At 35.4% G+C, this 25603-nt stretch overlaps 1 protein-coding gene across 3 annotated transcripts in view; it reads left to right on the top strand.

Annotated features, from left to right (window-relative positions):
• Positions 1–25603, top strand: part of BMPR1B (bone morphogenetic protein receptor type 1B) — a 161784-nt gene that overhangs the window by 92363 nt on the left and 43818 nt on the right. For all 3 annotated transcript variants that reach the window (XM_045998455.1, XM_045998454.1, XM_045998453.1), the window contains one exon: positions 20774–20933. In XM_045998455.1, coding sequence (XP_045854411.1) covers positions 20791–20933 — 143 coding nt within the window. In that variant the 5' untranslated portion in view covers positions 20774–20790. The remainder of the gene's footprint in view (positions 1–20773; positions 20934–25603) is intronic.

Raw genomic sequence — 25603 nt, 5'->3', positions numbered from 1 at the left:
CCCTGACCTCAAGATTGTTTTGAAAAGCTTCTGACATCTGGGAGTGTGAAAAAGAGCAGATTTTGATTTGTTCTCTGACAAGTAGGAAAAATAAATTCTAAATGCAGCGTGTTACCTGTGTATGGTACTTGCAGTAAGGGCCTTGATTTATCTTCTGTCCTTCTCGTCAACTGTGGAATCCAAGGTTCCATGAAAGATGTTTTTCTGGAAGCATTTTCACATGCTGGAGGTAGAAATATGTATATATATTTACAGAAAAATGTAAATAAATGTAAAATAGCACTTAGGTTGTGTTCCCCCCCCCCAGGAAGAGTCATTTAGAAATTATTTCTCCAAATAGTTAAATTGTTTGTGTATAGGAAGAGTGCTGACGAAGAAAACTGACCTAATTCAGCTTTACCATTTATATGGTGATAGGTAATGCTCTCCTTGATAAACATACATTTGTTCAACATGAGTATTACCATAAATACTGTCACTTAAGGGAATATATCTATCGGGTACCAGTGAATTTACTTTGAACTTGAACCACACTGCAATAACTTTGGTAACTGAATCAATTGGCCTTTTAAAATATATGTTATAACATGTATCTTTTATATTTATAGAGTAAAATAAAGTGGGATCCTGGATTGATCTTTATTAAATTCACAGATTTTTCTTCTCAAAATTAAGCTTCACTTAGTTTGGCCTCAGCAGCCTATTCCTTGCAATCTATTTAATTGAGTGGCTTCTGCTGTTTATTCTAAAATGTAGATAAATGGCTTTCAGCACACTGTTTATAGTTTAATAGTTCCTGAAGTGAGTCAACATTATCTGCTAGCGTCTACATATCATAACTAATGATCTCTCTGCTTAGACGTTCTTGCAAGTGAAGAGACACTGAACTCAACAAAGGCAAGAGCCTGGAACAGTTGGGGGTGGGTGAGTTGTTTGGGATGGCGCCTATTGGATAAGACTTTCTTTGCCCCTTATTGGTATGAAATTGGAAGAGCAATGTTACCTTTACCACAATTTTGGCATGCACAAAATCTGTCACAAAATGCTATATTCCAAAGGCTGGGGTGAAACTATTTTAGGAAGTATCTGTTAGAGGGGTGTGTTTTATTTCACATTCTCTATCTAATTAGTAATTAGCACAAGTTTAATACTTTTCTGGTCAGGCTAGTTAATTGGATGTTAGAAAATGGGAGTCACCAGCAAATTTTCACATTACTCTCAAGTAGCTACTGTGGTTTTAGTGATGAAAGTGAATATTTTTTGTCTGCCGAGAAAGATGGAAAGAAAATAAATAACTTTAATCGCTAAGTAATCATTGATTGTAAGTGGGGCCTATTCATTCTGAAAGATCATCATGCTCTTTCCTTAGGGAAAAGACAAAACAAAACAATGAACCAGTATGAGACTTTGCTTCTAGAGAGGATCAGCAGGTCTGATGACGGTAATTGTTAGAAATGATAAGTTTTACCAGTCTCCAACTCATTAAATAATAAGAAGTCTTGCCTTCTCTACTGGATTATTTTCTGGGTTTTTAGGTGGAGAATAGGACATTCTGTAGGTAAACAGAAGGACCAGTTTCTTAATAGCTGAAATATCAACTCTTACGTTTTGATAAAATATTTTGTTTGATCTCATATACTCTTTGTGAATGTGGACAACTTTCTAACTAATCTAATTAAGAGAGCCACTGTCCTTCGCTCCCATACAAGTATCACTAGTCTTGGGGAGCACTTTGGTAATTGAAATAGAACATAAGTAAGTATAGATTTCTTACCTTCTTATACTGATTCTGAACTTCAAGATCATATACCTAACTTACCAAATATTTCAGGGCAAAAAATATAACACACATAAATACCTTATGTCGATATGATTTCAAATACAGAAACATCTGAAGAAAGGGTTTATGAGAGGAAAATATTTTTCCTATAGCATCCTTGGATTCACATTTTGTTTCTTTTTTAATTGTTTGTGTGTCATGAGACCCCATACTGGTAACTATTTGAAGGAGGAGGAAGGAAACATTTGGCCTTAGAATATAGTGTGTGGGTATGTACATTATTAGCATAAATGAGGAGATACAAATTGGATAAGGAAATACAAAGGAAGAAAATTTAAAGGTAAGATCAGTAAGGATTTCCAAAGTCTGGGCCACTGAGTCTACTAGGCTTTATACAATTAAAAATAATAAAATTGCTTTTGGAGAATGTTTTGAAAACTGAAGCCATTTGTTTATCAAAAGAGGGACAGCTTGAGCAGTATCAGGCCAGAATGTTCCAATGTGTGCCATACTCAGATTTAAGATAACACAGTCATTATAATAACATAGCCTCAGTTCAGATCTTTCCTCAGTGTTTCTGCCCAAAAGTCAACAAGATTGTCCTTTGGCAAACTTATTCCTAAAAATCAAAGCTGAGCAGATGTGGTTCAAAATCTCAGCCTTATTTTAATGGCCAATTGATTCAGAGGAAAAAATTTTTCATCTTAAAATATCAAAAATCTGTATGTTGCTAGTCATATACGTACCCAGGAGCCAATTCAGCCATTTTGTTTTAATTCGGATGCCCAAATTGGATTATGGGAATAGTCAGGAGAAGGTGAATAGAACATATTTTGGCATACCTCCTAAATTTTGGTCCTCCTTCAGTTGGTCTGAGAGTGTTACTGGGAACCCTAAATGCAGTATTATCTCTAACCCCAAAATCTGAATACAAGTCATATGACTTGTCAAATTCTGATTAGAGAGAATGTTTTTATAGTCACAGGAATTTTTTTTCTCTATTGTTCCTAACATATATCATTGGGGCGTTTTTCTCATATTTTTTTGTAAACTGCTCAGCTCAGCAGATAATTAGTATGTAATTATTTAAAAAATAAAACATTAAAACCTTTTCTTTAATGTGTATATTTAAGGTTTTTTTTTAAATGGATATATTTTCTTCATTCCATCTCTTTTGTGCCTATAAATTAATTTTTTATTTTCATTTTTTAACCATCTGCTATTAGGAAAGGGTATCTGTTTTTTTTTTCCATTTTATTTATTTTTTCAGCGTAACAGTATTCATTCTTTTTGCACAACACCCAGTGCTCCATGCAAAACGTGCCCTCCCCATTACCCACCACCTGTTCCCCCAACCTCCCACCCCTGACCCTTCAAAACCCTCAGGTGGGTATCTGTTTTTTTTTATAAGGTTTAAGATTTTTTATTTAAAATGGCACAGATACTAGCCTGGGGGCCGGATGGTTTGGTGCTTATATAGAGTGTAAAAAGGAAATGGAGTGCAGGCATTGGTGTGAGGGAATGGTCAGCAACATTTTTATGACTAAAGAACAAGAACAACAACAGAAAGTAACTTCTGTTCCACTGTCCACTACTAGATTTTATGGCTCCTGAGTGTTGTAGCCATTTTTTCTTCATATCTGTGAAATCACAGTGTAGCCAGCCTCGTGAATGATACGTGTCTCTTAAATCAGTTTGGACTTGCTAGTCATTTTATGCTGGGTAAAATAAATATCTTATGTTGGTTTAACCATACGTGATGAATAGGATAGTTATGTCTCAAATACAGATTTTATATAAAAAATGTTAATAAGTAAGATGATATGGTGGATTTAATAAAAAGAAAAAATTAATGGAAATCATTTGGTTTTCAGGTTTCCCAACATTTTGAAAGGTTCCAAATTGTAAGAGGAGTTTGACTGTTAGGTTTGGTAAACCTCCTTAAAGAAAGATTTAAAAATGTTTACATAGCTGATCAGCTGGTGAAGTTGTGCTTATTTTAAAATAAACTTAAGAATTGCACATTGAAGTACCACTCTGAGTGGCAGCAGCGTAATATCGAAAATAGATTTCTAGATATTTTAACGTCTTATATTTTCTGCCTTGGTTATAATCAGAGGCAGCTTTTAACCATCTGGAAATGATATATAATACACTGTGGTCAGTGACTTTTTTTCTTTTCTTTCTTTTTATTTATTTTTTTGATTCTAAGGTTTCTTTTCTCTTTTACCTTTCCACTGTCATATGCCATGTATCCTGAGCATAGCTCAATGCCTGACTGGAATAATCTCTCTTGCCAGTTTATAATCAAAGGGAGGACTGAAAAAACAGCTGAGCTGTATTAGGCAACCACAGTCTGGACTGCATTTCTTAACTGGGGAATAACACATCACAGGTGCAGGATTAGTGCTGCCTACGGTGCTGGTCTTTTTAGTGGAAACCCCTAGCAATTCTGTGCCTCCTCCTCATGTCTCCTCCCAGGGAACCTGGCAACGATCTATCAAGCGTACAGAAATCAAAAGTGAGTAGTGGGAGAAGCTTTATGTCTTAGAGCCTGTTTTTACCCTCCAAAAAGTGTTTGCAAGGCCAGTGAAGCCCATTTCGGCACAAGAAAAGATGATAGAACTTAATCTTTCTTGGCATAGAGGGTGGAATAGAGCAGTTCAGGGGGTTCAAAAACTTTCTGCGCAAAAATCCCATGTCAGGAAAATGCAATTCAACTTAGCCCTCCCAGGAGTCTATAATTTAGCTTACTTTTAACTGGAAACTTTTACATGTGTTTTGTGCTGTATATGTGTTGGAGTGGGTATGTGTGTTTACTCTGACACATTTTCCAACATTGTCATGCTTAGAATCAAGTGTTGGGACTGTGTAAAGTCCTTGTGGTGTAATTTAATTGTTCGTAGCTTTGACACTGGGAGTTCTTCTGTTCTCTCTGACATGTAACTCTGAATTCGTAGGTTTTAAAAGCCAAGGTTGCTTTCTTCCAAACAGGGTTTTTGAAAAATACCAAAACTCTGTTCAAAGTATTAATTATGCATTTAAATATTAGTACACATGAATGTTTTGAAAGTGTAGTTACTAAGTTGCTTACTTTTGATCAAGAATGTTATAAATTCTTTTTAGCAAGGTAGACAGAAAGGAAGACAAAGATATTTTAGTACTTCATGTCAGTTTTGGCGTCTGTCTCAGAAGACATTGTTAAGAAGCATAAAGCATAAATGTAAATGAAGCAATGTAGATGATACTGCAGCGTGTGAACAGTCGTTTCTTCACAGTTTTACCCTTAAAACTAGGAGGGCTTTCTAGTATTCAGATTTTGTTTTCATACATTTTGTTGTTGGTACCATCATTCCATATTGTCTCACAAGAGATACACCTTTAAAGTTACTGGTGATGAGTAGTTGGTAATAGTGCATTCTAAGTTAAGATTTAAAAATATAAACATGTGTAGTCTCTATGTTTTATGCCTCAAATAGTTAAACATTTGAAATAGCGACATGTCTGTATTTTTAGGTCAATATGCACCTTAACTAAGGTATCCTTTAGCAGTTATCCAATTAGAGGTTACAGAAAAGATTAGAAACGAAGAGATCCTAAATGCTTTCCAGGTTTTTTTCCTTTGGGGAAAAGAATAGCATGAACATGGTGATTTGGTTTCTGCTCTGTCTGCCTTCATTGTGACTTTTCTTCTTTACCTGTAGGAGTATGTTCCAAGTAGTTTTACCCGTCAAGCTGTCTTAGGAGTGCTTGTGAGGAGTAAGTTTGGGTGTGGTGGCAAGTTGAACGTTGGCTTTGATTAGCCTCAGAATTCTGTGGAACAGAGCATTGGTAGGAGTCACTGAATAAAACCATAACTCCTGGTTCTCTGCCAAGTCCAAGTTGACTCTCTGACATTACTGCCATGGGGACTGTGATTCAGTTTCTTTGCCAACAATATGGCTTTAAACAGGGATAAAATACACAGACACTTTTAATTTTTAAACCATCCTATCAGCTGTGATTATGCTATTTAATGGATATAGATTGTTTGATGTTAAATTATTTTTAAACATAGTAGTTACTTGCTTGTCAAGTTCATTACTTCTTGTATTGATATTTTCATTAAGATACCTTTAACCACATTATAGTTTTGGGTATTTTCAAAAATTTTTAATTTATTTGAACACGTTGTTTGAGTTTCTCTAAATTCAAAAGTGTATTAAGACCTGAGGGAAAGGCCAGCTGCTGTCTTACCTTTAAAGGGTATACATGTGATGTCCAAAGAACTGTATTCAATCATAATCACTTGTGTTTACTCAGGCTCATAGCTCTGCATTTGTTACCTACCAAACAAATAAATATAAATGTATATGTTGTCTGTTCAAATTTATGTGATATTTAATCCTTTTATGATTTGCTCAAGTCTTAGTCTAGCATCCCATAAAATAAAATACTTGAATGATTGAAGCGTTCACTTTTTATCCAGATGTTCTGGGATCTCTTGGCAGGGCTTTTATGATGTAAAATGTTGAAAACATGATTATCCTACAGAGCCTGAGTGATGTGGTAATGTGGATGTGTGAGTGTGGTGAAAAGAGATGCAATTGCCAACAAATGGAAACATGTAGAGATATTTTATGATAAAAGCCCTCGTTTCTGTAGAGAGCCAGCACATCTCTAACATTTCCAAACTAATGTGTTTTCTTAACCTGCTCAGTAGTGTCAACAATAAACCACGGAAATGAAAACCTGTCAGTATCCCTGGTTTCGGTGCTTCTGTTTTCTGTAAAAGATATTGGTTCATTACTGCCACCCATAGTCCTTTTCCCTCCTATGCACCCCTACCTAGGACTGACTTATATTTGACAATGATACGTGGCATTATGACATCTCTTTGATTGTTTGCATATACTGGTTTTTGGTTTTCCATATGTGGTTGATTTGTCTCACCATGTTCCACGTGTAGTTGATTTGTCTCACCAGCAAGATTGTTATTTTATTGGGGACATTTCAAGTGCTCTGCGTCATTGTGTTTTGTGAATGGAATGGATTTAATGATGATTTGCTAAATAAATTAATGCACAATAAGAAAAAAAATAAGAACAATGTATTAGTTGGCTTTGCACAAATTTTCAATATTTCTTAAACCCCAAACTCTGTATTTTATAGACTTTTTGCTCATAGTGATGAAAGTAGAAAGAAAGAGAAACTGTAAGTAAAGTAAAATGAATCAGAAGAAAGGGGAATTGAAGAGGGATAGAGAATTGAGAGAAAGAGGTTGGGGAGAGAAGAAAAAGAAAATTAGGAAATAGAGGAATGTAGAAGATGATGAAGGGGTAGGGGAAAGAAACGAAAAAACTGAGACAGGGAAAGAAAAATCTGAAGAATGAACACACAAAAATTGAATGGTAAGCTTAAGCAGCACAGCAAATGACAGTGTTTACTAATATCACTCTTTCCACTTGCAAGGAACTATGACAGATCTTTGCTTGGAATATCTCCTCCAGTCCTCACAGCAAACCAGTGAATGCCGGTGCTCTCTGCATCTTCTGTAAGGAAGGTGAAGTGATTTGCAAAGGCCCCAGAGCAAGGGAATAGTGGAGCTGGGGCTTGAACTATTTTGTCTGTTTTAGCCTCTGTCTTGGTTAAGTCTGTGTCCACTGCATGGTGACTATACCTGATACTGGTTTCTCATCTGACATTTCATTTCCCACCCCTCACCTCCCAGCATGCCCAGGAATTTACCACAGAATCTTACCTTTTTCCCTTTGTCCTCTGACTTCTGAGACTCTCGAAGGAGAAAGAGGTTCATGTACAGGTAACATTATAGTTAGTAAGAGAAAGTGTACTCTCCCCTTAAACTATATGTGATTTCGCTTCGGCATTTTGGAATCAGACTCGTATTTGTATTTTGTTACTTTTTAAGAATTTACATATTCCAGTTTTATATTGATGACTGGGTTTCATTGTTCATATATTTTTTTTTCTAAATTTTTGTTGCAGGCAACTTAGAAAACTTATCTGAAAATGGCTTCATATAAAATAAAAGGGAATGAGAATTGAGATTGGGCCTTTTAATTCAAAAAACTTACTAGACAGTAAATTAAATCACTGAACTGAATTAAATGATTCAAGGTTTAAATGATGAAAATAATTTAGTTATTTAAACACATTGTTTGAGATCACCAGAAGTTATTTTAAAGATTAATATTGTTTTTAAGCCTGATTCAAGATTTATTCCTATGTATCATAAGCCTTTGTTTTAACCAATGTATTTAAATGAGTTTTGTTTGAGAAAGGGGCATTGAGTCACATTATTTATTATCATAACAGCGTGGATAGGAGTAGGATAGATCATTCCCAAAGCACTGCTCGCCAGTTTAGTACTTTTAAACGTTTCTTCATTAATCTTTTTTTTTTTAGTTTCTTAATATATATATTTTTTTTCCATTTTATTTATTTTTTCAGCGTAACAGTATTCATTCTTTTTGCACAACACCCAGTGCTCCATGCAAAACGTGCCCTCCCCATTACCCACCACCTGTTCCCCCAACCTCCCACCCCTGACCCTTCAAAACCCTCAGGTTGCCCCAACCTCCCACCCCTGACCCTTCAAAACCCTCAGGTTGTTTTTCAGAGTCCATAGTCTCTTATGGTTCGCCTTGGGCTATGGACATTGGGGAGGCATTAATCTTTTTATCCAAGATACTTAAAGTACAAACTTGTGTTGATAGGAATTTCAATTTCTCTTCTTGCTCCTGCCTGCCCTCTGGTGAAGATGGGGTAGAACAGTGATGACACTTGAAACTGTTAATTTGTGAGATATGCAGAGAGCTAAAAAAAAAAAACACACACAAAAAAAAAACCACAAAAAAAAAAACCCAACAAAAAAAAAAAAACAAAAAACACCTAAAAATGAGGAAAGGGAAAAGATTACTAGTAGATCCTGTGGCGCAAAATAATCATATGCTGTTTTTCAAGGAATTTTGAAGAGTCAAATCCAATTCTCATTGTTTTGTGTGTTACAATTTAAGTAAGCTTCCTTGATTAGACCTCTATTGTTCATAGATTGTTTTGTGTTTTAATGTGACAGTGAATTCTGATATTCTCTTCACTATGACATATGAAACAGATTTTTATGTCACAAAACTTAAAATGTTTTATTTATTCTGTTTTTGAAGTGATAAGAATGTTACTGAGAAAAAAGTTTAAACCAAATATAGCTAAAATATACTTCAGGATATAAAGGATGAATAAGGAAGCTAAAATTTAACTTTTGGAGAACTGTACTGTTGTAAATTCTTTTTTTTTAATATTTACTTTTGTTCTGTGTTTTCTGAATTTTTGTAAAAATCTTATTTTGTTTTTCTGTAAAAATCATGAGGAAGAGTACACAGTAATATAAACTAATATAGAAATATTTTTAAAATAATTGAATTATTAAGCATATAGATAAAAAATTAGTTACTGTGAGGTTTTATACCAAGCTACTAGCTAATAATTGTCCACTGATCGTGAACAAATACTTTATTTTATTTTATTTTTTTGAAGATTTTATTTATTTATTTGATAGACAGAGATCACAAGTAGGCAGAGAGGCAGGCAGACAGAGAGGGGGAAGCAGGCTTCTTGCTGAGCAGAGAGGCCCATGCAGGGCTCGATCCCAGGACCCTGGGATCATGACCTGAGCCGAAGGCAGAGGCTTTAACCCACTGAGCCACCCAGGCACCCCCCAAACAAATACTTTAAAGAAGCTCTTTATAACACTGCCTTATTTGCTAAATTATACAAGAAGAGATGCCACAAAAACTTGTATTTAAGTATATACAAGTATACAAATAACTGAAAACATGTATATAACCAGAACATATATCCAAGTAATGATATTCAAAATATTCAATAAAAGTAACTTCCTATTTAAACTTTGTGATTGAATGGAAGTCACATACTATTGCATGATAATCATTAGGTTATTTCATGAAGTTTGATTAATTTGCCTAAAAAGCCTATAAATCTCTTAGGTATGAAAATAATAAGGAATATAAATATAATCTAGTTGCAATTCATTAAAAACACTCAAATGCGCAAACATATGTCTCGAAGTCATCTTGTGGTTCATTTGCTCCCCAAAAATCTCATGATCCTCTAAAAAAAATGAAAATTAATTTTAAATTGGCTTCCATACGCCTGTTTTTTACTATCAGGGTAATTTCCGTAATTAACTATTTGTGTTAACTATAATGTAACCGGCTATGCCAGGGGGACAGCATTTGAACTGTCTGGATTCACATTGCTAAGTTAAAGATTGTTATTAGAGAGAGGGGAGGAGGGATGGAGGGAGTAGGAGGGAGAAAGGAAAGTGAAAAATGAAATGAGCTTCTAAAGAGTGATTTACTCAGTGAAGTATTCTAAGAAATTTCTAGAAGTCAGACTTTTTCTATTTTTCCCTTACATTTTTCTGTCAGGTTTATTTATAATTCTCTTACTAAATATAAAAAAAATTGTCTGGAAAGCTATTGATAAGAAATAATCACTTTTGTTGAAATCCTATTCAATTAATTAGAAGCTGTTAACTGTTTAGCTTTCCTTAGTAGTTTTTTTTACACAGATTTAACCTGTTGATTTAGAAAATATGATGTACTAAGTTATACTTAATGTTTCTTTAGTAGTTAGTTATTTTTCAATTGCTTTCAATGATTATATTTTTTATATAAAATTTAATACAAAATCAAGTAAAATGAAGACCTAATTAATAAAGAATCTTATGTTATTCGAATGAGCTGAATAATCAAACTTTTTTATTTCTTAAAGTCTCCCTTTCTCCTGTTTCAAATGGAGCAATACTAGAAATCTAATAAATAATGACATGTAAAAAATATAATTTGATAATTGTCTTAATCAGACGTCTCATATTTGGGATAAATCTGCATGATTGCTATTCTGTTGTTTATCTGGATGTTCACATTTATCATCAATATGTACCTTTGTCTTTTCTTCTAATTCTTATTTCAGCATCATTATTATCTGGCTAAATTCATGCTTTTATAAAATCATTATTCTTTGTGTATTCATGTAATTGTGCTTTTTATGCCTTAGTTGATGTGTTCTGTCTTCTTTTTGTTCCAAAATGCCTGGCTTATGTTTGTGAGACTGGCTTAGTTTTGCACAAATTGAATATGGTTTTATATGAAAGTTACTTTTTATAGATAAATCCCTTTTCATAATGATAACAGTCGACAAAATAGTCCAGTTTCTTATTGTCCATTTTTCTCAAATGGGAACTGGCTGTTAAGAAAATCTTAATCAGTAATTAAGAACCTCCCAACAAAGAGAGGTCCAGGACTTGATAACTTCACTGGTGAATTCTACCAAACAATCAAAGAAGAATTAATACCAATTCTTCTCAAACTTTTCTAAAAAACAGAAGAGGAAGGAATACATTCAAACTCATTTTAGGAGGCCTACAGTACTGTGATACTCAAACCAGACAAGGATGCCACAAAAAAAAGAAAATTGTGAACCAATATCCCTGATGAACATAGATGCAAAAATCCTCAGCAAAATATTTGCAAACTGAATACAACAGTACATTAAAAGGATCATTGACCATGATCAAGTGGAATTTATTCCAGGGATACAAGGATGGCTAAACATCTGCAAATTAATAAATGTGATATATTAAAAAATGAAGAATAAAAATCATATGATCAACACAATAGATGCAGAAAAAACATTTGACAAAAATCAACATGTTTATAATAAAAAACTCTTGACAAGTTATAGAGGGAACTCACATCAAAATAATAAAGACCATATATAAGAAGCCCACAATTAACATTATATTCAGTAGTGAAAAGCTGACAGCCTTTCTTCTAAGAGCAGAAATAAGACAAGGATGCCCACTCTCACCACTTCTCTTCAATATAGTATTGGAAATCCTAGAGCACTTACAAGAAAAAGAAATAAAAGAGATCCAAATTAGAAAGGAAAAAGTAAAGATGTCACAGTTTACAGATGCAAAGGACTTCACCAAAAAAACAGTAGAACTAGTAAATGAATTCCAGTGAAGTTACAGGATATAAAATCAATGTATAGTAATCTGTTGCATTTCTATACACTGGTAATGAAATATCAAAAAGAAAATTTTAAGAAAATTGTCTCATTTACAAAGGCATCAAAAAGAATAAGATACCTAGGAATAAATTTAACCAAGGAGATGAAAGATCTATACACTAAAAACTACAAGTCATTGTATGAAAGAATTGACACAAATAAAGGGAAAAAGATCTCATGCTCACAAATTCTAAGATTTAATATTGTTAAAATGTCCATACTACCCAAAGCAATCTACAGATTCAGTGCAATCCCCATCAAAATTCTAGTGGCATACAGTTCTAAATAACGTTTATGGAGCCATGAAAGATATCAAATAGCCAAAGCAATCTTGAGAAAGAACAAAGCTGGAGGCATCATGCTCCCTGATTTTAGACTATAGTCGATCCTTTAACAATGTGGGTTTTAGGAGGTGTTTAATCCCCCATGCAGTAAAAAATCCATTTATAACTTTTTATTTCCCTAAACTAGTAGCCTACTGTTGACTGGAAGCCTTACCAAAAACATAAACTATTGACTAACAGATATTTGTATGCTATATATAATATACTGTACTCTTAAAGTAAGCTAGAAAAAAGAAAATGTCAGTAAAAAACATCATAAGAGAAAATACACTTACAGTACTGTACTGTATCTAAAAAACCTACCTATAAAATCTGCACATTTCCCACCAATGTTTTTCATGGGTCAACTGTATAAGACTATAGTAATCAAAACAGTATGGTATTGGCATAAAAACAGACACATAGATTGATAGAACAGAAAGCCTAAAAATAAACCCGGCATACATGGTCAATTAACTCGGGACAAAGGAAGCAAGAATATATAAGTAGGAAAAGACAGTTTCTTCAGTTAATGTTGTTGTTGGGAAAACTCAACCACAGTCTTACACCATACACAAAAATTAATTCAAAATGGATCAAAACCTCGATTTTAATACCTGTAACCATAAAACTCCAGAAGAAAACATAGGCATAGACTCCTTGATATTAGTCTTGGTGATGATTTTTTGGATCTGACCCCAAAAGCAAAGACAACTAAAGCAAAAAAAAAAAAAAAAAAAAAAAAAAAAAAGAAGAAAGAAAGAAGAAAGAAGTGGTACTATATCTCAAACTGAAAAGCTTCTGCACACAATAGGATATCATTGACAAAATAAAAAAGGCAACCTACTAAGTGGGAGAAAATAGTTGCAGATCATATATCTGATAAGGGATGAATATCCAGAATATATAGAGAACTTGCACAACTCAATAGTAAAAAAAAAGATTTGAAAATGGGCAGCAGGTCTGCATTGATACTTTTCCAAAGAAGACGTACAGATGCCAAACAGGTACATGGAAAGATGTTCAAGTTTATTAATCATCAGGGAAATGCAACTCAAGATGAGATTTTACATCACACCTGTTAGAATGGTTATCAAAGAAACAAACAATGTACAAATGCTGACAAGGATGTGGGGAAAAAGGAACCCTTGGGCCCTATTGTTGGGAGTCTAAATTGGTGAACTGCTATGGAAAACAGTATGGAGCGTCCTCAAAAAATTAAAAAAAAACAACACCACTCCTATCCCCCTAACCCCCCATGTTGCTTCTCCATGTCCTCATATCAGGGAGATCATATGATAGTTGTCTTTCTCCGATTGACTTATTTCACTAAGCATGATACGCTCTAGTTCCATCCATGTCGTCGCAAATGGCATGATTTCATTTCTTTTGATGGCTGCATAGTATTCCATTGTGTATATATACCACATCTTCTTTATCCATTCATCTGTTGATGGACATCTAGGTTCTTTCCATAGTTTGATGGGGAGGGCACGTTTTGCATGGAGCACTGGGTGTTGCGCAAAAAGAATTAATACTGTTACGCTGAAAAAAATAAATAAAATGAGGAAAAAAAAAAAAACACCATACCATATGTCCAACGATTTCACTTCTGGATATTTATCCAAAGAAAAATGAAAATACTTAACTGGAAAAGATATCTACACCCCATCGTCAATGCTGCATTATTTACAATAGCCAAGATATGAAAACAACCTAAGTATCCATCAGTGGATGAATGGATCAAAAAATGTATATAAGTACACACTGAAATATTATTCAGTCATAAAAAGAAGGAAGTCTTGCCATCTGTGGCAGCATGGATGGACCTTGAGGCCATTATGTTAAGTGAAATAAAACAGAGAAAGACAAATACCAGATGGTCTCATTTATATGTGGAGGCTTACAAAACAGTACAAAACAAAGAAGTCACGCTCATTGATAAAACAGATTGGTGGTTGCTAGAGGCAAGGGATGGGAGTGAGTGAAATGGGTGAAGAGAGTCAAAAGATACAAACTTCACTTATAAATAATTCATGGGAATTTAATGTGCAGCATGGCACTGTGTAATATTGTAATACAGTTAATATGTAATATACCTGACAATATCATATTGCATATTTGAAAATTGCTAAGAGAGATCTTAAAAATTCTCATCATAAGAAAAAAAGCCAATGCGTGGTAATGGATGTTAATTGGACTTAGTGTGATGATCTTTTGTAATATACACACATGTTCAATCTTCGTGTTGTACACCTGGAACTTATATAATGTTGAATGTCAGTTATATATCAATAAGAAAAAGATGTTATAATTTTTCTTTTTAATAGCATCCTTAGATTTTAAGATGACTCTAATAAGATCATCCTGCTAATCATTTAATCATTCTGCTGCTGCTGCTTCTTTTCCCCGTTGTCTTCTATTAACCTCCAAATTATCACTCAATTATTTTATCTCATGACAAATAGATAACTAGAAATATTAATTATGTGATAATGAATTATTAATTCATTTTCTTTGTTTTGTACTGTTTTGTAAGCCTCCACATATAAGAAATATTAATTATGTGATAATGAATTTCATTTCACAGGGAGTTAAACACATATAGATTAATTGACTCCTAAGTAGCAGTTTAAGACTTTTACATAAATTACTGTCTTGATTTGATTATTTTGGCAAAAGCAAGTGAAGAAGTCTCCAATTGTCTCATTTGCATTTAACCATTCATTTCTTTAATGATGCTAATTAAAGAAATGATTTTATCATCTCGCCACTTTTACTTGTACAGGTTACATTGTATGAATGCAACCTAACATGCTTATTCAGGATCTTATCTATTAACTCACTTTATAGAAATAGTATTTCTGTTATGAGCTGGCAAAATTTCTTTTCTCCTTTTTTTTTTTTTTGGTTCCTGAGGAGTGTGTTTCTGGTAAAATGATATACATTCCGACTACATGTTAGTGTTAAGTATTTTAGAAAGATGATGCAGCACTATCTCATCTTTATAATTTTTAAAGAAAGTATGCTTTTTAACTGATTTGTCTAGACACCAGGAATTGACAGAAACTTACTTGGAGCTAGCAGACTCAGGTATCTTTCCATGTTAATAACCGAAGTAGTTAACTTAGAATGTTCTACAGAACACCTCAAAATAGATTGTTGGTAACTTGCAATATAGATTGAGGCACATACACAAGGAAACTATAAAATATGGTAAACCATAGTGGATTCAGTATCACTACCAAGCCAATGATCATTGGTTCGGTGGTGTATCCCATAATGAAGATTATTTAGGGAAGTTTCTTCTTCCTTGCTGGATTTTCTTTTTTGTTTGCCAGAGTTTTCCTTGTTCACTGAAGTTTTTTACTCCCCATCAGGCTATGAGACTAATTACTTCCTTGTTTTGAACTGAGAAGCAATTTGCAAATACATTTAAATAGCTCCAGCTACTATCTAGAGCTACTCCATGGATCCAGTCTGATGTAGAAACACAAATCATGGTCCTTTTAAATGCAAGCTATGAAAAATTTCATGATGCAAAATATGAAAATTTCATGATGCAAAATTCAGTAGTCCTTGACAGAGGTAATTAAATTTTCCACAAGAACTAAGATCTTCCTACATTTCATCAATATGCACATGTATGTGAATCCTTCATTTTTTTCACACACACACAGACTACAGAGGATTCATCATATGAGATATATTACTTCAAAACTTGCTAATTTTTGTTTTAACATAAAGAGGCTGGCTTATTTTTTCCTTAAAGTATCCTTCCAACTTCTTCTGTTTAGTAACGAATGCACTTGTTCTTTTTACATTCATTCTTTTGGTATTTTTTCTCCATTTCTCTAAGCAGATAATTGTATGGTTGCCTCTTGATTATTCAGTTTTGGCATTACCTTTGACTTTCCACTTTTGAAGCTTTACCACTCTCTCCCACTATATGCATATTTCCATCCCCTATGCTATATGTCTAGAAGTTAAAACTCTATCTGTTTCCTTAGATTCCTATATTTCCATCACAAATTAATTTCCTAACTCTTGATCAGTTTAAATTTAAAACACCTGAGTTATTGTATTAATTTTAACTTCTTGGACTTCTCCCAGAATTTTTGGACCTGCCTTCAGTCAAGCCTGATGTTCCTTCAGTCCAGTCACAGTTTTCATCTTACCAAACACCTTTACCATTATCTTGAGAGTATGCTTCTCCTTGCGCTTGGGTTGGATCTCCCATAGCGGAAACTCCTTTCTTCTGTCTTCTTGTTTACACATTCATTTGGAGAGAGCCTCTCTTCCAGTAGCTTCCTGAGAAAGATGTATAGGAGGTAAACTTTTGATACCTTGAAAATCTTTAATTTTTTTCATATCATATTTGATTTGTAATTTACCCAAGTATTGATTTCTGGATTTGAAATACTTTCTTTTCAGAATTTTGATGACATCACTCTATTTTATTCTACTTTCTAGTTTTGCTGTAGAAAATTCAGTGCCACCCTTACTTTTAGTCTCTTTTATTTTTATCTTTTATATATATAAGATATATGTTATTTAAGATCTCCTTTTGTCTGTCATGTTATAAAATTTTATAACATACCTTTGTATGTAGGTCTATTCATATACTCTATGACTCCTTTCAAACTAGAAAACCATGATTTCAGTTATGGAATGGTACACAATTTATTTATTTGATGATTTCCTCCCCTCTATTTTCTCAGGTCTCTCTTTCTGGAGATAATATTACTCACATTTTGAATTTCCTAGATTGATGCTCTAATTGACTGAACTCTTCCTTCTCTATGTTTTCATCTACATTGTGGGAGATTTCCTGATCTTTATCTCAACTCACCTATTGGGATTTTAATTTATGCAATCATATTTTTAGAATTCCTTATTTGTTACTCCCTTTTGGTAGTAACACGTTCTTGTTTCATTGATGTATTTTTTTAATGAGAATGACAGTATTAATTGTAGTTTTTTAAAGTTTTTTTTCCCGTTGTATGTTTTTTCCAAGTAGATTTCTTTTGTGTGTGTGATTTGTTCTCAAAATTTGGTGTTTGAGGCCTTCTTCATATATCTAGCAACCCTGAATTAGTGCCTTGTGCATAAGAGAATGGATCACTATAAGATCTGATTGGAAGCTCCATTTATTGGGTAGATCTTCTCACCGATGTCACCTTACCATATAATGTTAACAGGGCGGTTTCACTGAGAAATCTCTAATATCGCTGTCTTTGGGTGTTTTGTTTGTTTGTTCTTGACCTGGTCAAATTCCTGAGTAAAGAAGAGATAAGCCAGGCTGCATCAAGTTCTGGAAGCCATGTAGAGGCTGAGAGGACAGGAGGAGTCGACAGCCAGTGTAGATGGTCACTGAATGTTTGCAGTAAGATGGTACTCCCTGCCCTCCCCTGTGCTTAGTTTTCTACAGCCCCACACCTTGATGGTAAAACAGGAATTCACAAGGAAGGCATCTCAGTGATATGTTTAACAGATTTACTCTTCCAGTCTTCTGCTGGGATGCAGAGGAGGGGAGGGTGGAGGCAATGTTACCAGCCTTTAGGGTTAGGAGCGGGCAGCTGAACTATACTTCTCAAAGCCACTTATGGTACCATTCTGGGGTCTTTTTGGAGTTAAGTGCTAAAATTGGTTTACTTTTTGGCTTTTCTCCACCTTTGGACTAGAAGTCAGCATCTTTGTGTAGTTAAATCAGTTAACTGCTTTCCTTTTGCTTACCAGGTTTTTATTGATCTCTTTTATATTGTAGGTTCATTTTTTAAGACTTTTTTCCTGTTATTCTAGTGGGATTCATAATTAAAATACTTTTTAATCTACCTTTCCAACACAAATATATTTTAATATTTTACTTGCCAATATATTTCCATACCAACATTTTAATGACTACATAGGAATCTCTTTTTAGAGCTCTGACCTGTCGCCTTTTATAAACATGGTTTGTTAGAAGCAATATTGCAAAGAACTTCCTTCTAGCTAGAATTTATATCAGTCTTTAATCAAATTTAAAATGTAAAAAAATTATGAATCCTTTCTTAAAGTATTTCTTACTAAAAGACATCTTATTTCCGATATTAAGATGTTTCTTTTTCTAACAGAGACCTTTCAGTGTAAATATTCCATTTAATCACTTTTCCCACCAGATGGGAAATCCTGTGTATGTTCAGTTCATCCTACATAGGCAGGCTGTGCCTGGAACAGGAAAGGCACCCGATATGTATTTGCTAATGAGACATATGCAAAATAAATGAATTTTAATTATTTTGTTTTAAAACTTCAAAGTGAAGGGGTCTGGTATGAAGAAAGCAGGATATAATAAATTTTAAATAAATTATTTTCATCACTTGGAGTTACTTCGAGGTTACTCAGGTCATAAAGTTAGCAAGATTGAGAACCAGCTTTAAAAAGAAGGAAGCCCACATTGCAGGGTGACATACGGGTTTACCAACGCCCACTGCACCTGGATAGCAAGCAGTGCTGAGGTGTTTATGCCTGCAAACTTGTAACAAATGGCTTTAAATACAAGATACATATAATATGTTTACTTTGGAATTTAAGGATGAGCCTCCTATTGTATAGAGGTAACATACATCTATTGCAATGAATTATATAGTTGGATTAAATAAATATTATTTGCTTAATCTAGTCCCGGGTTTCTCAAAGTGGAGTCTGCACGTGATCTGTCTCAGAATCTCATGGGGTCTTGAACATTCACTTTCCTTGGCTCACCGGAGACCTATGGAATCAGAATCACTGCGAGTGGCCTGGGATTCTGCCTCTTTAACAAACTCTGCCTGTGTGCATGACAATCTACATGTCTTCTCTAGACTAAAATTTGAGAAACTTTGAGGGAGTTAGGTACATGTCTTGTATAAATTTGAACAGCCTAATGAATTAACAATGATTAGGGACATTCTGGTGAATGGATCTAATACATTTTATTGTTTTCCCCTTCAATTATTACTTCCTAGGAATTGACGTAATTAGCTTACCATACAGAAAATCAGGAAAATATATATATATATTTTTAAACTTCTCCATTCTCTGATGTGACCAGTGGCTAGAGGCATTAATTTGTGGTTTAAGAAATGAATGTGGGGCGCCTGGGTGGCTCAGTGGGTTAAAGCCTCTGTCTTCTGCTCAGGTCATGATCTCAGGGTCCTGGGATCGAGCCCCGCATCGGGCTCTCTGTTTAGCCGGGAGCCTGCTTCCCCCTCCCCCTCTGCCTGCCTCTCTGCCTACTTGTAATCTCTGTCTGTCAAATAAATAAATAAAATCTTAAAAAAAAAAAAAATGAATGTGTGCACACTGCATAATGCATCTATTAAGTATATTGCATCTCTGGCCTAGATTTTCTGTTTTTTAACCCAACATATTTTAGATAACATTTTTGTAGAGATTTGTTTTAATTATAGGCAAGCTCGATGTGTTGCGAGAAAGATTGTAAATCAAACATTGCTTGGGTTGACAATTTATGCAGTGACGTAGCATGTATGAGAACTCCTGCTACAATGTCTGGAACATAATAGGTATTAGTTAATGCATGTCCCCCTTGTGAGCATCATTACTTTCCAAAAGTGGTGGTAGAGAGGGAAAGTATGAAAACCATCTCAGTGATAGGTCACCCTATATGAATGAAATCTTCCTATTTAAAACATAAAAAAATTAGATCTTTCCAATAACACTCGCTAACACCTATCGAGTATTACTACGTAACATATGCTTCCTAAGCTGTTGACGTGAAGTAGGTGCTTATAATTATCTCTGCTTTAATGATAAGTGAAGCACAATAAGATTACTTATAAAGTTAACCAAGGCCAACCAACTGGTAAATAGTAAAGTCTAATTATGAACTCAGAAAATCTTCTCTAGAGATCACATCTACTGTCGTATCCTGTCTTCCATTCAAGATGTACAACCATTGCTAGTATAACAGAAAGGCACTTTTCAGGTAAAAGCTGATGGGGAAGACGTATCGTTTGATGTATCTTAGTGATAACTAAGTTTTCATCTTCCTACCAATTTTGCATATTGAATATTTCTAGCAATTTCCTTAACAATATATGATACACCTAAAGTAAAGAGACTGGTAGGAAGACAGTTTTAGGGCCCAAACAATCTGGGTTTAAGTGCTGGCTTCATGATTTATTAGCTGTGTACAGATCACTTAAACTTTGAGTCTTTATTTTCTCATCTGCGAGTGGGAATGATATTTACCCATACCATTACCATACAGAGTAGAGATGATCTATATACTAGTGCTTGTTGAGCTCATTGTACTCAATCAAATGCAACTATTACATTGTAATATATATGATGCTATCCTCAAAGGGTTATGAGAATTTCTGTACTTTATATGAGACATATATTACATAATTATAACAATTCTATAAGTAAAGTTATATTGAGCATCAAAATCTTTAAAATAACTGCTTTATATTTAAATCTTTAAGTCTCATAAATACTTAATATTTTGTTTAATCTCATTGTTCCTTTAAGTAGAAGACTTTGGCTGAGTTATCCCACAGATACTTAAACTCTCAATCTTTGTTCTTTTCAGCAAATTTACTTGATAACATGCTTTTGCGAAGCTCAGGAAAATTAAATGTGGGCACCAAGAAAGAGGATGGTGAGAGTACAGCTCCCACCCCTCGTCCAAAGATCTTGCGTTGCAAATGCCACCACCATTGTCCAGAAGACTCAGTCAACAATATTTGCAGGTTGGTCATATAAATTACTTAAATCTCATTTTAACAAAGATTCATGCTTTTTTGACTATGGAATTGTAGGCTGATGTTTTCTAAAGACACGTTTTGGGGAATAGTGCCTAACTCTATCACCTCTCAGAGCTGTGCCTGTGTTTGGAAAAGTATTAGATCACATTTGGGCCTGAAATGGTGTTCTGAGAGTCTCCTTCCTTGCTGCAAATATCATCTATGTACATAAACATAGAACACAAGTCCTAGGCTTGGGACAAGTGTCAAGGAGCAAAAACCAATTGTTTTCTTTCAAAAAAACTTGTCCTCAAAATAAATTCGATAGCAGGTGGTATTACATGTGTGAGGATTTTTATTCTTTTTAACCATTCTTCATATCAATGGTGGTTAATATTTTGGAAAGAACACCCGAGTTGTCACAAGTATTCACAGGCTCTGGGAAGCAGTACAGTGATATGATGAGTCTACCAGATGTTAGGAAAGACATTGTCAGAGTACTAGAGAATAAGTTCCTTAGTGGATAATCATATTTGTATCAAGACTTTATTTGAAACTGGACTATTTACTGCTTTCTTTCGTACACATCTTAATGCAGCTACATCCATTCTGGTGGACACTGTAGCCTGCCTTTACACCCCCCATGGGGACAGCAGTAGGTAAAGAGGTTTAGTGTAATGAGGCCAGTGTGCCCAGGGAGACATGGCAGAATAACCAGACAAGTGCAGATCTCAAGAGTTAAAATGGCAGGAAAACAGAATCTCCGTCAAGAAGGGTAATAGACCCAAATGGGAAGATGGGCTGCTGGGTTTGAAGTTCAGAAAAAGTATCTGAGCAATCATTTGGAGGCTCTTTACCCAAGAAGGAACATGAAGCTGAGATGAATGCTTTTTTTTCTTCCTGAGAAAGAAAGCACATCATGAGATATATATAGCTCAAGAAATATGTATTAATTGAATGACATGAAGAATGTTGGGTGTATTCATAAATACATATCTCCTTTAATCAGCAAAACAACTCAGCATGGTAGGGCATGCTTATTTCTTAAAATTAGCTGTAAGGAATTCAGGGCCCAGAGAAGTCTAGTAACTCAGCTCTTAAATGATAGAACAAAGTTGAGATCGTTGAGTTTTGTGGTATGGTAAAATGATTCCAGAGGTCAGACGTATTTCCTGGGAAACGCTACCTGTTTGTAGTAAATGGCAAAAGTATCAGGAAAATGTCAAAGTTTTCTGAGGAAAATATTATCAGGAGGAAGCGTGCTAGGGAGATATTTTACTGATTTTCCTGAGTGCGTAATAATTAAGAATAAATCAAGGTGCATCATTTGAGCTATCGTTCTGGTGACCATATGTGTAGACCTTCTGAAATTATCCCAATTTTAAATATTTTGTCCTCTTGTCCCTGTTGGCCACTGGAGTGTCTGTCCTGCGTTGATTTGGAAGAAAGTGATCAGACAGGGCTCACTGAAGCACAGATGCTGTGTGTGGGAAGGAGAAGGTTGGTATGTTCAAAGAAGACTGGTTTTCCTAACATGCAGGGAGCAGGAGGAGGTTTGGCTGTAGTGGAGTCTGGAGCCAGGAAAGATGACCCATGGCCTGGCCGGCTCTATTAAGAATGTTCATTTTATACCTGGAAGCATTGGGAGGTCATGGAGGGGCATTGGTTTCAGCAGGAGTAACAGTAATACTGATGAGGATTTCAGAAGGACTGTTGGTGTGAGAGAACATGATCTTGGACTCAGGTGGTGCCGGCGCAAGAGGAATGTGCATGTGTTGGGGAGCTATGTAGAAGGAAAGTTTTACGTTGATGAGCTACATGTGCAAGGGACCCAAAGGGGCTTTGCAGGTTGTTGGATGTACATTGAGTTGTACAGTGTAGTTTTTTAATGAAAGAGGACAGAGTGGAATAATTAAGCTCCAATTTGGACATGCTGAGTTTAAGATTTTTGGCACCTGCAAATGGAGAACCCAAAGAGTTGGCCATGGGAAATGGATAAGAATTTGGGGGGAGAGTCTAGAGTGAGTAGAACATGAGTTAGTTTTTGCTGTGAAACAAATAACCTCAAAGTCACATCGACTCACAACTAAAGATACTTATTTTTTTCATTCCTGGGTCTACAAATGGGCTGCAGCTGTGCTGGGCTGTGCTGGATTGGGTGGGCTTGCTTGACTTCAGGCCTGTTCCACATGTTTGTTCATCCTTCTTGGACAAGAAGCTAACCAGGGCATGTGCTTTTTAACTTGCCTGGAAAGGAGCAACCTCTTGTTCTTGCAGCATGTCCTCTAGCATTCCACTTAACCAAATCAAGTGACACGGTCAAGCTCAACTTTGGAGAGAAGCCATGGCTCGGGCGGGGCATGAAAAATTGAGTGCAGTAATAGAACAATCTGGTAGACCAGAGTAGGACTGAGCCTTGAGACATTTAATTCTTGGGTCAAGGAGGCTCTTCTCAGAAGATTCAGAATGAACAAAAAGCAGTGAGTATGGTAGTCGTTGAAGCCGGGTTTACAGAGGGAGGCAGTAAGGTCAGCTGTGTTAGATGCTGTTAGAGGTCAAGACAGATAAGAACCAAAATCTGGTGGTCGTATTTATTGACCTTGATAACTGCAGTTTAGAAATATGTATTCCAAAGTTCTGAATTCCTGACCATCACCCAACCCCTGAAGGCATATCCTTTTTGCGAACAAGATGTTGACTCCATTTGAGTCTCCTGTGAGCTGAGATCAGTTGTGTGAAGCACAGGAGCTGTTTTTGTTCCTGGGCCCCGAGATCTAGAATAAATTCAGGCCTCCATTCTTGTAAGCCCATGATGTACTCTTTTGACTTCCAACAATCAGTACTTCTTATGCTGTTTCTGGTAAAATATAACTCCCCCCGCCTCCTGACCGTAATCAGCTGCATTGATACTTTTCTAAAGTACAATAAAAATGAATTACTAGAAAATAAATTTTAAAATCTTTATAAATCGTATATTCAAATTTTCCTATTTTTCCATTATTGAGATTTAGTAGAGCTAAGTTTATTGCTATGCAAGTTTCCACTTCTGTATTAACTGCTCACAGACCAGTAACAAGCAATTTGCTGACCTGCAAGGGAATACACTTGGAGTAATATAGCATTCAGTCTTGCACTCCTAGGTAAACCAGTTCTAAAGACCGAGTATGCTTTGCTGAGGCTTAGATAAGGACTGGTTCAAGTTGTGTGGCCTGAGGCCTTGTAGTAAGCAGTTCTTAGCCAATCTGGTTATTGTAGGTAGGTCTCAGGCACATTACCAGTCCCATATTCCTAGACAGAATAATCTTAAAAAGTAGCCTGAATCAAGGGTATATACTCCTTAAAAGAGATTCCGAAATTCCATCTGATAATTCAGAAAATATGTGTAAAGTTTAGAGGGGTTTTAAACTCTTCAGAAGTAGCAGCAATCACGTTACCTGCCAACACCAAGGCCAGATTCATTCTTGGCCTTGGTTCCTACCTGATGCAGGTGTGTCTGCTTCCAAAATCCATGCCATTTCTATTGCCTCATGGCATACATGTTAGAGGATGTAGCACAAATATGCTGAAGAAAGTATTAGAACCTTTTTAAATATCCATAATTCAGAGTGAGGGGTGAAGCCTCTACTCCATTTCCATTTCCAAAGGGAAGGGTGAATCCTTCCCATTCCATTTCTAGATTAATTCCTAGGACCTGTGACTATCACTACACACCCTTGAATGCTTCAAAGTCTCCTGCAGTAACTCTTTACATGACCTTCACCATGCCAGTGTTTTGTCTTATTTTCCAGTTTTCTTTATCTATTTTTTTTTCTCTATATAGTCTGCTCCTGCTTTATATATCCTTCCCTGTTTTACTTGGGCTTGGCCTGTGATAGTCATCTTTGTTACTCCTCATCACCTCTCTCAAGTTCACCCAGGCTGTCACAGAAGTCTATCCATTTCTAAAAATTATTTTTCATTCTTTTTCAGAGATAATTTTAAATATGCTACCATTTATCTTACCAGGTTTGACCAAGAATTCTACCTGGAATTTTTCAGGGCTTATAGGTATAATAAATCACATTGGATGTTTGCACAGAGGGTGCGCATGTGACAGCAGGCTGCCTAAATGAAGAATTAGATGAGTTTCCTGACTGTACCTTGAAGACTCAGAGTGAGAAGAAAGGAAAGCTTAGGGGCAGGGAGCCTTTTTGTAAAGTTTGCATTAACCCAAGAGTTTTAAACCCCTTGCTGAATGTGATGATGTGAGTTTTCAGACAGGCGCTCCCTAGCTAAGATCTCAGAATGTTTAAAGTGCACGCTCTCTCCTCTGTTTATACATCTTCCATCACATCCCTTTTATTCCACTGTTGCTCAGACGGTCTGAATATTGAGCTTGATGATCTTTTCAAGAACCATTGAAGACTTTAAACCAGAGAAGGTAAATGTGAGATTTCTCAGCAAGTATGCTGTACAGAGTCCTTCCGAGTCCAGCGACAGGGGACAGGCAGGCCTGCTTAGAAGGCTCCCAGAGCAATCGAAGTGAGAGACAGAGAGCATCTGCTCAAGGTAGTGGAGGTAAGACTATATAAATGCTGGATTCATATAGAAATGGAGACAAATTCAGAAGATCTTTTACCTCGTAGAAAAAAAATGAACAAAATGCCAAATCACTCAGTATGGCTGCTAGAGAAGGG

Source organism: Meles meles, chromosome 2, assembly GCF_922984935.1.
Source record: "Meles meles chromosome 2, mMelMel3.1 paternal haplotype, whole genome shotgun sequence".
NCBI classification, from domain to species: domain Eukaryota; kingdom Metazoa; phylum Chordata; class Mammalia; order Carnivora; family Mustelidae; genus Meles; species Meles meles.
The sequence above is the reverse complement of the archived record's forward strand: the minus strand, read 5'-3'. Positions and strand labels throughout refer to the sequence as shown.